The following is a 15,849-nucleotide window of genomic DNA, read 5'->3' on the forward strand; positions in this document are numbered from 1 at the left end:
ATTGTACAAAGTTGACGGGAATTGCTGAAATCTACGATGTAATAATAATTTTAATATCGATAAGAACGACACTGGCCAAACTGTGGCAACATTCCTTCATACTTACTTGTCAATTTGGTCCGTAGGTTTATGGATTTTACTTTACTCCCGTACTGTTATTCGTGAGTTACAAGGTCGTGCATAGATCTTTAAAACCCTACATAAAATATGTCAGGACAAGTCTATCTAGTCTATACCCTTAAAACATTTAGTAGCAGTAGCACGAAATAGCTGTTAAAGTTCTATAAAACATTGCTACTAACTTAACAAACCACTCACTTCATCGTAGAAAATTAAAATATTGTATGAAATCGAATTCAAATGTATGAGAACTCGATTAGATGCGGCTCAATTTGTCTTAGTGGCCAGTATTCAGAGAACTATACCATAGACAGTTTTATTTTCATGTTTGCACTTAAATTGCATATTCAAAATGGTAGGTGGTGTGGTCCACTAGATAGCTATTAAGATGACTGAAAGTAGGTATTTGTTGAATTTATAATTTTATTTCAAAGTGCTTGGTCGTAGAAAAAGTATTGTATGCAACGGTGTTTAACTGAGTCAAAAAATGCTCGTGGCGTCTTTATTAACAATTTTTGGCTTCGCCTCAAATTGTTACCCACGCCACTCGCCTTTTTTGACCTCTTTTAACCACCAGTTGCATAAAATACTATAAATTATGTCATTATTATTGTCTGCATGGCGCATTAGTTTGTCACTGTAATGTCATGTAAGTATATGTGTTCTATTAAATAAATTAAATAAATAATTAAGTCGGAACTGCCATAGAGTATCCAACACTGAAAAGTTAGCACTTATAGTTTAGTCTGTGGTGTCCTAATTGACAGATTACAGTCGACAAGTAGAAAAAATATTTAATGTCTGTGCGGGCAAGATTTTACTTGAAATAAAGTTTGTGGATAAAACTAGACAAAGTAGTTTGGAGTAATCTGTATGGTCCTATGGGCTAACAAATATTGTATTTTACAAAGCTGTCATAATACTGGTGAATTAATTGCCTTAATTAAAGTAAACTTATGTGATAAAAAACACTTTTTTTGAGGCTCGGCGGGGTGACCGTCCCCCCCGCGCAGAGTAGGTAAGGCAAGACCGTCTAGTGGTCGTTGTCGGTCGCTATTCAGTAGACGGTCTTTCCGGGTAGAGGACCTTATGCACGACCCTGTAAATGACGAATAACAGTTCGGGAGTAGAAAAAAAATATAACTGAAACTCAAAGTCTGGTCACTAAATAATAGTAGGTATATTATTTATTATTTAAATAAAAGTATAAAAAGCACAAAAATCAGAAACTATCATAATTACAAAAATTACAAACTATCAGGCGTTAAGTTAAAATAGACATTTAAATAGAAATTGTTTAATTAATATTGTTCAGTACAGATGGTGTTTTTACGCACTAGTGTCACGTGAAAAACGCGTACGATACACGTGCTAAAAGGGAATTCGTAACTAGTGTCGATTTAAACACTCCCTTCGGTGTTTTAATTACGACGAGTAAACGTCGCGACCCTCGGCTATTAGGAACCAGGGAAGAAGAAGAATATGGGACGGGATGTATATAATCAGGTTGTTATGCAGCGTAAAGCTAGCATTGGAATGTAGGGTGGGTCGTTTATTTTGTCAAAGGAAAACTTTTTATGGTATGCAACACGTCGTTTCCGTTTCAGTCTTAAAAGTCTTTTGTCTGACTAAAAAGGTTTACAACATCTGGAAATTAGACTTGGATAAATGCATCTACACCTTATAGACGCATTTACCCAGATTATAGTTTTTTTCCACCTGGGGTCGTTAGTTTTTGTTCCTGATCTCTCGTATTGACTGTATCTTCTAGAATACTGAGTTGTAAATATGTTTCAGGTATTTTTGGAACTCTCAGCGTAATTCACTGTGAATAACTTTTTTTAAATACGCAATTACACCGAATGCGGCGAAGGCGTCAAAATTTCAATTTTTTTTAAACACTTGTATATCGTTTAGGGATCATCCATAAATTACGTCACACTAAAAATCATGATTTTTGACCCCTCCCTCCCCCCTTGTCACAGCTGGTCACATTTGTTAGACTCCCCCCTCCCTAGTGTGACGTCACATATTTACACGTAGCAATTATTAAATAAAAAAAGCTGTTAGAATTCAATCTTATTTCCATTTATGTGCTTGAATTATTCTTTACCACACCAACAGTTGAAGGCTCTCTTGATACTTCAAAAAACGAATGACAAAGTTTCATTTTATCTACAAGAGTGCAAAGTAATTTCATAGCCATTTTAACTTGATGTCCACGGGTATGGCTAGTAGAATAAACGTTTAAATGATGATTTTGACTCCTAAATGTTAAAAAAAATAATCAAGCTAAATTGTTTGATGTTTTGCAGTTAATATTTTCCACCTGTTAGTTATTTAATTTTTAAATCACTGTAATTTGTTTTTCTTTAGACACATATATTTCAAATTTATTTTATGGTATACGTATACCGCGTATACGATAGACATTTTACAATACGAAATAAAACCAAAACAACTTAATACAGTAACAAGAGTACGCTTATCGATTTAGTCTGAAATTTTGGAGTTTTCACCGAAAAATTTAAAAAAAAACGACGAACCAAATTTTGTCCATGACATTTATAGCTAAAGAATGTTCTAAATGGCCTAGACTATCGCCTACTTTCGGCTTTTCATCCGGTTGACGAACTTCCTGTACCTATTTGTAATTTTGTATATATGCTTATGAGGTTTTTACCCTTAGATTATGATAGATTTTGAAATGTGACGTCACGAACTTTAGGACCCCTCCCACCCTCATGTCACACATTGTCACACTTCGCCGACCCCCTCCCTCCCCCTTAACGTGTGACGTAATTTATGGATGATCCCTTAGTTGGGGAAAATGAATAATGTTGCTACACGAAATGTCTTGGTAAAGAGTCAGCTGCAGGCAGCACAGAACGTAATAAGATTTCCATAACTAATTAAGTACTTCATAACTTGTGGTTAAAGACGAATATTAAATATATATAAAAAAAAACGGTGACGCTTATTACCCCGGTTGACCTTAAATACACGCGAAGTTCAGAGACAATTAAATATCATATCGAAGAAACGATTAATAGTTTGGCTTCGTATAATGTCGTGGTTTAATCAGTTATCTGCGTAAGCAGAGCAGTGCCGCGAATAATCCAATAGTCGGAGGGCGCGTTGGCTGCCAGCAAGACGGGCAGCACAAAGTTGGTGCTGTGGCCGGTGGTGGAGAGCGTGCCCGCGCGCTCCGACGTCTTGTAGAGGGGCGCCTCGTAGCGGGGGTCCGGCTTCGGCAGCTGGAGAACCGGATAAAACCAAACCACAGGCAGGGGAGGATTCATTTGTCCTAAGGTCGCAAAAAATGGAAAAAAACATTACTTTTTCATATACACCGTACTTTTTTTGATTTTCGTTAAATTTGACAGGACGTGAGGTTAAAAGCTAAGTGGTATTCTTATCGCATTTTTTCGCTAGTTATAAAATAATCATTTTGTGTGAGGGAATTTTAATAACATATAAGTTAATGTCAAGTATCTAATGGCAGTGATCACATATGTCAAAATAAATATCATTAGAAGTAGATATACCTAGGCTCAATTCAATTGTTAAGTCATTAAAATGATTTTTTGAATAACTCAAAAATAGTAAGAGTTAAGATACCTAGCTACTCTAGTTTCTTAGAGAAATTTAATTAAAGAACCTCCCCTTCAAAATTAACGGAAATCTAAAACAGGTTGTAGAGTAGTAAAGTGGATATAGTCTGTGTTGGGTAAGTTTTGAATGAAGCGAGTCGTACCCGGCAGCGCATCGACCAAGCGGTTGTTCTCGACGTCCCAGCGCGCGGCGTCGATGAAGAGCCCGTGGATGTTGACGCCGTCGGTCGGCACCTCCAGGGCGCCGTACACGTCCTCGTCGGGATCCTGGGTACAAGGCAGGCCGTTTCAGTGCTACTCTACTATGGTGTTTGGCTTAAAGGGGCTAACGGTAACATACAGGAAACTCAACACATTATATTATATGTATAATACCTAATAAATAACAACACATTATATATAATATCTCATGCATATGAGGGCTCAGGCTATAAGATATATAAAATATGTATGTTTATTCAAGTGGTCTTGGCAGCAACAAGCACTAAAAAAAGTCTAACGGCCCAGCCACGACATTGGTCTAAGCGCGATGGGACTTTTCATTCGCACGTATGGCTGCCGCTCACCGCTGTCGCGCTTAGACCAATGTCGTGGCCGGGCCGTAAATCATCAACTAATCATAGTTGGAATATTATACCGTTGATGGTGTCGAGATTGTACTCTTCTTCTTCCTCGGTTCAATGGCTGAGGATCGCGACCACATGAGGTCTTTGCATAATTTCAGTAGCATAAATTTGCATAAAACCAGCGTGACATAGGGGACCGTAACCATGGCAATAACAGGCAAGAAAAAGTTGAGTCACCCAAACACTTATTATAAATGGGGAAGTGTGTGTGTCTGTTTGTCCGTCTTTCACGGCAAAACGGAGCGATGAATTGACGTGAATTTATTAAGAGGAGATAGTTGACGGGACGCAAGAGTGACATATGCACTTTTTGTCTCTTTCTAACGCGAACGAAGCCGCGGGCAAATGCTAGTATAATATAAAATGAATTGTAGATATGCGCCTATACCTAACATAAAAGTAAGGTAGTAAGTGCGCACCTTGTTTTTCTTCTTGTTTTCCTTGTAGACGTCCTCCTGCGAGAGGTAAACTTGGTAGGGCGCGAAGTCGAACATGAGCGCGTCGATGGGCACGCGGTAGCGGCGCGCGTACGACTGCAGCGAGCCCGTCAGCAGCCCCTGCGGGAAGAACAGCCCCGACACCCAGCTGCTGCGCTGACTGCCGTCCACCAGCCATTTCTGATGACAAACTTGCAGGTTAACATTCAGTGCCGGCGCCTGCTACGCCCTACCCCGTACCCGATAATATATAACACGGGAAATGCGCATGTTGACTAAACCGCCTACGGATTCTACGGAAGTACGGACAGAGAACTCGCTTTCGGGTCCAGCGGGTCTGAATGTATTACTTAAATCATTTTTACGAATGGATGAACCGGACTCTATAAGGCCTGGTTTCTCCACTGAGTTGAAGAAAAGGTTATCAAGATGACTTTTGAATATTTAGTTAGTGCCTGTGCTATGTTATTATAGGGATTATAGGGAATATAGGGAAATTATATGTGTTATTATGGGGATTTTGAATGATTCACGGTTATTTTCATTAGACTTATATTGACCGGGATATATATAGACTATGATTAACTTTTTGATATTTGTCCACCCGTCTTCACTTTTCCGTGATCATCATGGTGATATTCATGATGCATCAGATGCATGCAAGTGCGTCGAAATATCGGGAGCTCGACAAAAATCAAACAAGGAAATCACGGTCTATATCCCTGTCAATATATCTAATATTCTAGGGATAATTCACACTATGCATTTAAGGGATATGGCACTAGTGAGGTGTGGCAAAACACTATGCTAAGAATATTATGTTATGTCTAATTTGGCCAAAAGCACATTCAGTACTCGTACTACTTAACATGAATTATTTTCTCTTTAAATCGACCGTGTAACTTTCATCTCTGATTGCTTCGACCGTTTGTATGATACAGTCTACTACAAAGAGATGTATCCACTTTTTCACCTTATTGCATTGTAATAAGGTGAAAAAGTGGATACATATCTTTGTAGTCGACTGTACAAATCACTTTATACATATAACTTCTCAATGTAGGAAATAATTTATGCTATGAAAACTTGTAGGGTAGTTCAGGTACTTGCCTCTATGAAGTCGACCCTAAGCACGAGGTCATGTATCCAACTGCCGAGCGACTTGAGCGAGTTGTAACCCTTTTTGTGCCACATTGCGGGCACCTTGTTGTTCATGAAAGCTGTAAAGACCTCTTCGAAGTCTTCAGACATTACTACGATGCCCTGGAATATTGAATATAGTAGGTACTTTATTATTTTTTAGAGATATCTACTAATTAAACCGTTGCAATGGTAAAAGTTATTACTAGATTAACAAACAAAGAACTTATAGTTTGAAAATTGCTGCGAAACCGTTTTTTAATCTTATTTTTTTTTATAAGTAAACTAGCCCCAAGTATCCCAACCCAACGATTGATTGTAAATTAAATACAGTCATCATAAAACAAACCTTTATGGCTAGAGTGGCCAATTAACAACGTGTCACAGAAATTATGCATTAAGTACACTACATATTTCGGTACAGTAATCATATTAACAATGAATATTTCATCGCATCGGAGATAAATGGTATTGGTAGATAAAAGTATGAGGGTACGTATTTCAATAATGAGCATTTGCTCTAGACGGGTTATTCGCGGATGGTCTAGAACGCAAAATGACAAGTGTGTTGTTTTGCCTACATTGCAGTTTGACCATCGAGCATTATGCCAAAACCTTAGATCGACTTGAAAGCAAAAATTACCCAACACGCAGAACGACAAGAACGCATTTTGCCTACTTTTGTCTTTTGTTTTTGCGAGTACAGTCACAAACAGTCGAGTAACCATAAAATCGATAACGTATAACTTTTGCGATTTACGATTATAATAGGACTGTAGCAAACAAGTATACGACCCATCTGATGATAAGCGGTGGATTTACTTACGTGTATTTTCTGGCTTGTATAACATAGTGTTACATTTGAGTGCAAGGACTGCAAGGTGGCCGTGAGCATTACAAGAGATTTTAATGATACTCTCCTGATAAAACTATGGCCTCCGTAAGAAACTAGTTCTAATGCTAATTACAAATGTGACACTCCTTTTAACACGTCTTGATAGAAACGGTGGTGGTTGATAGCGGCCATTAACTATAAAACTAGGTACATCAAACCTCTTCAGATTATAAGTAAATACTGTTTACAGGGTGAAATCAGGGTCGTGATCCAATCCACTTTTCTGACTCAGTAAAGGGTCGACATGATCACTTGGTGGTATTTATGTATAGAAATCAGAATTATACTCCTATTGACATACGATGTATGAAAAACGACAGAATGTCACATTGATTAGGGTGACCAAATTGTATGCAAAAAATATATTTTATACTTATTATCTGAAAATAATGACTTGTCACTTTCTCAGACTGTGGGGGGGTTAACTATGACGTCACAAAGATCGCGGTCCCGGGTTTAAATTTTTTGCCAATTTGTCTAGAACCCCTTATCCAATTTTGAAAAATGAGGTGTCGATTGAAAGCGTATAACATGCTGATTAAGATTTATTATATGTGAAGAGTATAGTTTTGTTAGTTATTTTTTAATTAATAATAATGCAAAAAATACTTTTTTTTTACTCTCTTTTTTGATTTTTGTGACTCAAAAAGGCAATGAAAACGGCCACTTAGCTAAAAAATATGTTATATAAATCATTTAACTACATTATTAAGCTATCTGTTGCTTTTTAAATTTCTACGATCGGATAATAAATAAGCAAACTACAACCACATACCTGTAGGCGGGGAGTACCGCTTGACACGCGTTCCCATACATTCGGCGTCTACCAAATTACACCTCGCGCAAAATTCGTTTCAAGCAGATATACCTCTAATCTTATTCATCGTAACCTATCAATATTGGTATCATTTGAAAGTACAATTAAAGTACTTTAAGAAACAATGTCAATCATTTTCATAAAATCAATAATCGCCAGTCTGTGGTGGTTACAAAGGAAAAAAGTGGGTATGCAATTTGACTGGTTTCCTAGGTTTGATACCCTAGACGAGTTTAAAAGGGGAGGTAAAGGTGACATATGGGTTGTTCTCTGGCCTAAAAGCTATACAAAGGGTCAGGGGAGAAAAAAACTAGGGTTTAAGTTTAGTTTTAAGTTATTTTTTCCTTTATTTGTTGATTTTATTGTGTTTAATTTTTTTGTAATTTTATCAAGGATACACATTGGTTTCTTTTGCTGAAAATTCCCTTTTTTATGAGAAATGTTATGAATTTCATGGCATTTTCCGATAGAGACTAAAATTAACTTTCAAATAAGGCCACATAGTCATACTGATACATAGTCATACCCTTAATATTATATAAGTAAAAGTATGACTATGTGGCCTACTGATACATAGTCATACCCTTAATATTATATAAGTAAAAGTATGACTATGTGGCCTTATTTGAAAGTTAATTTTAGTCTCTATCGGAAAAAGCCATAAAATTCATAACATTTCTCATAAAAAAGGCAACTTTTAGCAAAAGAAACCAACGTGTATCCTTGATAAAATTACAAAAAATTTAACACAATAAAATCAACAAATAAAGGAAAAATAACTTAAAACTAAACTTAAACCCTAGTTTTTTCTCCCCTGACCCTCTGTGTAGCTTTTAGGCCAGAGAAAAACCCATATGTCACCTTTACCTCCCCTTTTAAACTCGTCTAGGGTATCAAACCTAGGAAACCAGTCAAATTGCATACCCACTTTTTTCCTTTGTAACCACCACAGACTGGCGATTATTGATTTTAAAAAAATGATTGACATTGTTTTTTAAAGTACTTTAATTGTGCTTTCAAATGATATCAATATTGATAGGTTACGATGAATAAGATTAGAGGTATATCTGCTTGAAACGAATTTTGCGCGAGGTGTAATTTGGTAGACGCCGAATGTATGGGAACGCGTGTCAAGCGGTACTCCCCGCCTACAGGTATGTGGTTGTAGTTTGCTCATTTATTATCCGATCGTAGAAATTCAAAAAGCAACAGATAGCTTAATAATGTAGTTAAATGATTTATATAACATATTTTTTAGCTAAGTGGCCGTTTTCATTGCCTTTTTGAGTCACAAAAATCAAAAAAGAGAGTAAAAAAAAAAGTATTTTTTGCATTATTATTAATTAAAAAATAACTAACAAAACTATACTCTTCACATATAATAAATCTTAATCAGCATGTTATACGCTTTCAATCGACACCTCATTTTTCAAAATTGGATAAGGGGTTCTAGACAAATTGGCAAAAAATTGAAACCCGGGACCGCGATCTTTGTGACGTCATAGTTAACCCCCCCACAGTCTGAGAAAGTGACAAGTCATTATTTCGTACTCAGTAAAGTGTACCGATCACAACGATACCACTTGTCAGCAGTATACTCTCCAGTCACATCAACTTTTCCCGAGACCCTCTCGCCGCTCTACTATGAAGAGGAATCATCAATATTGGTGATTAATAACTAATACCCACGCCATCTGGTTCATCTTTTGATTCTGTATCATTAAACTTTTGCACTCAACTGTTCAGACATTTTGCGTTTTAGTCATAGTGCTATGAAGGCAGTATACGAAGTAGGCATTTTGCGTTTTAGTCCATTTGAGATTTAGACCGATTGCACGTTGGGTAAACTGCAGTTTAGGCAAAACAACAAACTAGTCATTTTGCGTTCTAGACGATCCGCGAATAACCCCTCTAGACGAATTCGAAATTCGTCTATTTAATTTGAAGTACCTAGGTAGTTTGAATAAAGTGTAAATAGTAGTGGTGTATTAGTGGTAGTGGTACCTTGATAGCTTTCTGCAGCTCGGTGAGCGAGGAGTGTATGAGGTTGAGCAGCGTGTTGAAGCGGTCGGTCTCGTGGATGAGCACGGTGGTGAGCGAGTGCAGCTGGCCCATGTCGTCGAGCTCCATGAGCGCGGGGTTGATGGTGCTCTTGTCGATGCTGCGCTGCACGGTGAAGCGCGTGCTGTCGCAGATGCGCCACACGATCTGGTCGGGCGTGTCGCCGCCGCCGCCGCCGCCCATGCGCGGCTGCACCTCCACTATCGTGTTTATTAGTGTACTCGTCTCTTTGTTCTGTAACAGAGAAACAATACTTATTTGTTTTACCAGGGCGCAAACTTGTTGTTTAACCGCACGTGCCAATATTAATACCCGAGCAAGCGAAAGATTCTAATGGCCCCTGTACACATATGGCCAACGGTTTCACCAACCCCCTTGGCCAAGCGTGTAGAGGGCTACTTGGCCGTAAGTTGGCAGTTGGCGCTTGCGCTTGCCGGCCAACCGATTGGTGTCGGTTTTTTGTCCACACATCAAAGGATCTTGGCGCCAATGGCCAACTGCGTTTACACATTGGCGCTTCATTCAGTTGGTCGTCAGCCGTCAGAGAGGACAGTAGTGAAATATTTACGAAAACAATAAGTTTATCTATGCCAATAATAGTGTAGATTTTAGGAAATAAAATAACCTTGCAAATGTTTAATGTATTTCCTAAAAAAGATAAATGTTCTTATCAGAATATTCAAAAAATTGTTAATATTGGGTTGGCACAAAAGTAATGAGACACTTGGTTTACGTTTTATATTTTTTATTATTATTACAATACAAAAAGCTTAGTCGATGATGTAATCACCATTAGCATCTATGACTTCTTGCCAACGATCCGGCAAAGTTTGGATGCCTTTCGCCCAGAACTCTGATGGCTGTGCCTCGAAAAAATTGTTCAACTCCACCTGTACATCATGGAAATCATTGAATTGTTTACCCCGCAAATATCGTTTCAGGGCTCTAAACAAATAAAAGTCTGATGGTGCGAGGTCTGGAGAATAAGGTGGGTGGGGTATCGTCTCCCAGCCCAAGTTCTGCAGCTGTTGGCGAACGGTAGATGCGACATGAGGTCGAGCGTTATCATGTAGTAAAATTACAGTGGCTCGTCTTCGTCGTTTTTTCTTGATAGCAGAAGATAGTTCGGTGAGCTGTGTTGAATATTTGTTAGCGTTTACAGTTTCATTGTGTAATAGTTCATGAAACAGCATGCCTTGCGAGTCCCAGAAACAACAAAGCAAAACTTTTAAGCGGTTCTTTTGACTCAGCTTCGGTTGAGTTGGTGGCGTTTCTTCTCGAGGCAGCCAAAAAACACGACGTGTATCGTTCTCATAATAAATCCATGATTCATCTCCCGTAACCAGATCAGTCAAAAACTCTTTACGTCGGGGTCGCAGCAAAAGTGATTGACAGATGGCGACACGGACTGCACGACTGGCGTCGGTGAGGATGTGTGGTACCCATCGAGCCAAAACTTTTCGATACCCAAGCTCATGCAGATGGTATTCCACAGCGTGGTGACTGCAGTTAAGTGCTTCCGCTAATTCACGAGTAGTTAGCATCAGGATTCGACTGTAGTTCGCGGCGTAAATCGTCATCATTGAATGCAGGTGGTCGCCCTGAGCGTGATTGACTTTCAAGGCTCCTGTCTCCTGATTTAAAACGGTCAAACCATCTGGACACCGTGGCATGGCTTGTACTTCCAGCGCCCAATGCAGTGTTGATATTGTCAGCCGCAGCCCGCGCACTGTGGCCTAACAAGTACTCGTATAAGTAAAGTGTTCGAACTTGTCGCTCGTCCATTTTATTTCAATCTAACTAAACCAATCACGAGGGCGGCTTTATATACCCTCACATTAGAAGTACCTAGAATGTTCTACAACATACTAGAATATTATCGAAAACAATTAACTTAAGAAAGGAAATGTATAGAGTTTTGTAGAGTGTGTCATTACTTTTGTGCCAACCCAATATATCAAATAATTTAATTTTACTAGAGGGGTTACTATATTTTTTATTATTATTACAATACAAAAAGCTTAGTCGATGATGTAATCACCATTAGCATCTATGACTTCTTGCCAACGATCCGGCAAAGTTTGGATGCCTTTCGCCCAGAACTCTGATGGCTGTGCCTCGAAAAAATTGTTCAACTCCACCTGTACATCATGGAAATCATTGAATTGTTTACCCCGCAAATATCGTTTCAGGGCTCTAAACAAATAAAAGTCTGATGGTGCGAGGTCTGGAGAATAAGGTGGGTGGGGTATCGTCTCCCAGCCCAAGTTCTACAGCTGTTGGCGAACGGTAGATGCGACATGAGGTCGAGCGTTATCATGTAGTAAAATTACAGTGGCTCGTCTTCGTCGTTTTTTCTTGATAGCAGAAGATAGTTCGGTGAGCTGTGTTGAATATTTGTTAGCGTTTACAGTTTCATTGTGTAATAGTTCATGAAACAGCATGCCTTGCGAGTCCCAGAAACAACAAAGCAAAACTTTTAAGCGGTTCTTTTGACTCAGCTTCGGTTGAGTTGGTGGCGTTTCTTCTCGAGGCAGCCAAAAAACACGACGTGTATCGTTCTCATAATAAATCCATGATTCATCTCCCGTAACCAGATCAGTCAAAAACTCTTTACGTCGGGGTCGCAGCAAAAGTGATTGACAGATGGCGACACGGACTGCACGACTGGCGTCGGTGAGGATGTGTGGTACCCATCGAGCCAAAACTTTTCGATACCCAAGCTCATGCAGATGGTATTCCACAGCGTGGTGACTGCAGTTAAGTGCTTCCGCTAATTCACGAGTAGTTAGCATCAGGATTCGACTGTAGTTCGCGGCGTAAATCGTCATCATTGAATGCAGGTGGTCGCCCTGAGCGTGATTGACTTTCAAGGCTCCTGTCTCCTGATTTAAAACGGTCAAACCATCTGGACACCGTGGCATGGCTTGTACTTCCAGCGCCCAATGCAGTGTTGATATTGTCAGCCGCAGCCCGCGCACTGTGGCCTAACAAGTACTCGTATAAGTAAAGTGTTCGAACTTGTCGCTCGTCCATTTTATTTCAATCTAACTAAACCAATCACGAGGGCGGCTTTATATACCCTCACATTAGAAGTACCTAGAATGTTCTACAACATACTAGAATATTATCGAAAACAATTAACTTAAGAAAGGAAATGTATAGAGTTTTGTAGAGTGTGTCATTACTTTTGTGCCAACCCAATATATCAAATAATTTAATTTTACTACGGGGTTATTATTTTTTAATCAAATTTTGCTGACAACGTAAAAGACCTAGAATTTCCTAGCCTTTTCCATTCCACGTCCATCTTTCATGAAGAGCCAATGCCAAGTGATTGGTTCGCCAATGTGTAAACAGCGGCTCTTATCTTGGCCAAGGGGTTTCACAAAGGGTTGGTGGAACCGTTGGCCATATGTGTACAGCGGCCATAATATGTATTACCGCGAGCATAGCGAGTAAGGTCAGTGACGGGAAGACCGTCTACCCAGAAAGACCGTCGACTGAATATAACTTTTGTATTTATATATCTATCACTTCTTACACCTCCGAAGGTATACCAGTTTTTCATCCTTAATCCATTGGTCTTCAAGAGATATCCCTAGGACGAACACTAGTTAACAAAAAACTTGATTCGTGTTTCTAACTCTACCGTTGGAATATTTGTGCATTATGTCATAACACAGACACAGTCACACTTCAGTAGACAGACACGTACGTACCTATTATGGAATAGAAATCTGTTATTTTTGTGAGAGTGACGCCTACATTGGACGTATTTGGAAAGCTTTCCTAAAACTAAACGAGTGTATTTTTTAGATTGCTCGATAAATACGTTCTTCAAAAAATAAAGTCTACTGTAGGTACACACAAATGAACCTATTCCAAACAATCTAGTAGCCACATAACGTGCGTTACCTGGAGTGACAGTTTACCAAGAAAAAACAAACCTCAAACGCGATATTAGCGTTTTCATGCATCCCGAACACTTCGGGGCTCTCGATGACCGGCAGCGTGTCCACGTAATCGCGGTACACCTCGAGCTTGTCTTCCCTCGGGCAGTAGTAGATGCCGGACTTGGAGTACGCGTAGCCCGTCTCCAGAGTCACGGGTGAGAAGAACTTCTTCAGGATCGTGGTCAGGCAGCGCTGGTCCCACATGTCTGTCACACGCCCGCCGTAAGTGATCAAACCTTGGAAATCATTTCAAATAATAGTTAGTTCCTTTTCACCACACTCGCACACTAAATTTGCTATTGCACGCAGGCGGAGCGTGAGTTATAGAAAAATCTTTATCGTTATACCTAGTTATGAAATTTCTAGTAACGTAATTAATAGTTATTTGTTATACAAGGGGGCAAAGTTGTATTTTAAAGCAGAGTGTGGAATTGAAAAACGAGCAAGTGAAAGGACTCTTCGCTCGTGGTCGAGAATAGAATCCTGAACTTGCGAGTTTTTTAACACACGAGAAGTAAAATACATTTGCACCCGAGTGTAACACAAAACTTTTCCCCTCACTACAGCGAGGAAACTACAACGCAAAAAATGCGTTTATCACTGCTTCCAGTAGTTCCGCTGGTGGTAAATCATCTTTATAATACTAGACTAGTTTTTTAAAGGTGCGCGGGGCCCGAGGGCCCCGCGGTCTTTCTTGTTGCTTTTTTTTTTTTTTTTTTTTTGCTTTGCTTGTTTGTTTTTTTGCTTTGCTTTTTTGCTTTTTTGTTTCTTTGCTTAGCTTGTTTGTTTTTTGCTTTAGCCTTTGTCTGCTTGGAAGCACTCTCTGCCCGCAGCTCGGCCTGCGGCCTTCGCGTGCTTGGGAGCCTGTCAGACACGCTCCGGGCCTTCGGCCCTCCGCGTAGTTACTGTGGGGGTTGTAGGGAAGTTGGAGCTTAAACACGACCCAATAGTACGACCCGTCGTTTCGCTTCTCTAAGACACTTTTACTATTGGGTCGTGTTTAAGCTCCAACTTCCCGGTCCGCCGGCGAGCCGATCAGGGACGCTCCGGGCCTTCGGCCCTACGCGGAGCTCGGCCTTCGGCCTTCGCTGGGTTTCGAAGCTCCGCGTCGGGCCTTCGGCCCGCCGCTTCGCTTGTTAAGATACTTTTTGTTATTGTTTTGCTTGGGAGCACAGTCTGTACGCAGCTCGGCCTGCGGCCTTCGCGTGCTTGGGAGCACTCTGCCCGCAGCTCGGCCTGCGGCCTTCGCGTGCTTGGGAGCCTGTCAGACACGCTCCGGGCCTTCGGCCCTCCGCGTAGTTTCTGTGGGGGTTGTAGGGAAGTTGGAGTTTAAACACGACCCAATAGTAAAAGTGTCTTGAGAAGCTCACGACGGGCCTGCGGCCTGCGGCCTCCGGCCCGTCGTTTCGCTTCTCTAAGACACTTTTACTATTGGGTCGTGTTTAAACTCCAACTTCCTGGTCCGCCGGCGAGCCGATCAGGGACGCTCCGGGCCTTCGGCCCTACGCGGAGCTCGGCCTTCGGCCTTCGCTGGGTTTCGAAGCTCCGCGTCGGGCCTTTGGCCCGCCGCTTCGCTTATTTAGATACTTTTTGTTATTGTTTTCTTGGGAGCACAGTCTGCACGCAGCTCGGCCTGCGGCCTTCGCGTGCTTGGGAGCACTCTGCCCGCAGCTCGGCCTGCGGCCTTCGCATACTTGGGAGCCTGTCAGACACGCTCCGGGCCTTCGGCCCTCCGCGTAGTTACTGTGGGGATTGTAGGATTGGTAGGGAAGTTGGACCTCCGGCCTGCGGCCTCCGGCCCGCCGCGTCGCTTTTTAGACACTTTTACTTATATTTTCTTGCTTGGGAGCACTGTCTGTACGCAGCTCGGAACTTGGACCGGAGCAATGACCGTCGGGCTGTAGAACGCTCCCTCAGGCTGGTAGGGAAATTTGACTTTGTCCCCTCTCGCCGCCGTTTTTGACTTTTCCAAAATTTTTTTTCTCATTTCTATTTTTGGCCCCCGCTCTTACCACGTGCCAAATTTGAACGCGCTCGAACCGAAAAAAAAAAAAAAAATTCAAAGTCGGCCATTTTGAAATTTTGTAAATGCCATTCGATGGACCTCAGATAACTGTACAACATTAGTTTAAGCACTATTAACCTTTTTCCTACCGTTACGGAGCTATGGGGATTTAAAAAAA

The 15,849-nt window shown here is 40.6% G+C and overlaps 1 protein-coding gene across 1 annotated transcript in view; it reads right to left on the reverse strand.

Moving 5' to 3' along the window:
- Positions 1 to 2,944: 2,944 nt before the first annotated feature.
- Positions 2,945 to 15,849, reverse strand: part of LOC125240486 (dynein axonemal heavy chain 6) — a 104,969-nt gene continuing 92,064 nt past the window's right edge. The window contains exons 63-68 of the mRNA XM_048148380.1: positions 13,661 to 13,902; positions 9,654 to 9,944; positions 5,908 to 6,060; positions 4,780 to 4,977; positions 3,878 to 4,001; positions 2,945 to 3,427 (exon numbers count right to left, since the gene is read on the reverse strand). Of these exons, the coding sequence (XP_048004337.1) occupies positions 3,198 to 3,427; positions 3,878 to 4,001; positions 4,780 to 4,977; positions 5,908 to 6,060; positions 9,654 to 9,944; positions 13,661 to 13,902 (1,238 nt within the window). The 3' untranslated portion in view covers positions 2,945 to 3,197. The remainder of the gene's footprint in view (positions 3,428 to 3,877; positions 4,002 to 4,779; positions 4,978 to 5,907; positions 6,061 to 9,653; positions 9,945 to 13,660; positions 13,903 to 15,849) is intronic.

Source organism: Leguminivora glycinivorella, chromosome Z, assembly GCF_023078275.1.
Source record: "Leguminivora glycinivorella isolate SPB_JAAS2020 chromosome Z, LegGlyc_1.1, whole genome shotgun sequence".
NCBI classification, from domain to species: Eukaryota; Metazoa; Arthropoda; class Insecta; order Lepidoptera; family Tortricidae; genus Leguminivora; species Leguminivora glycinivorella.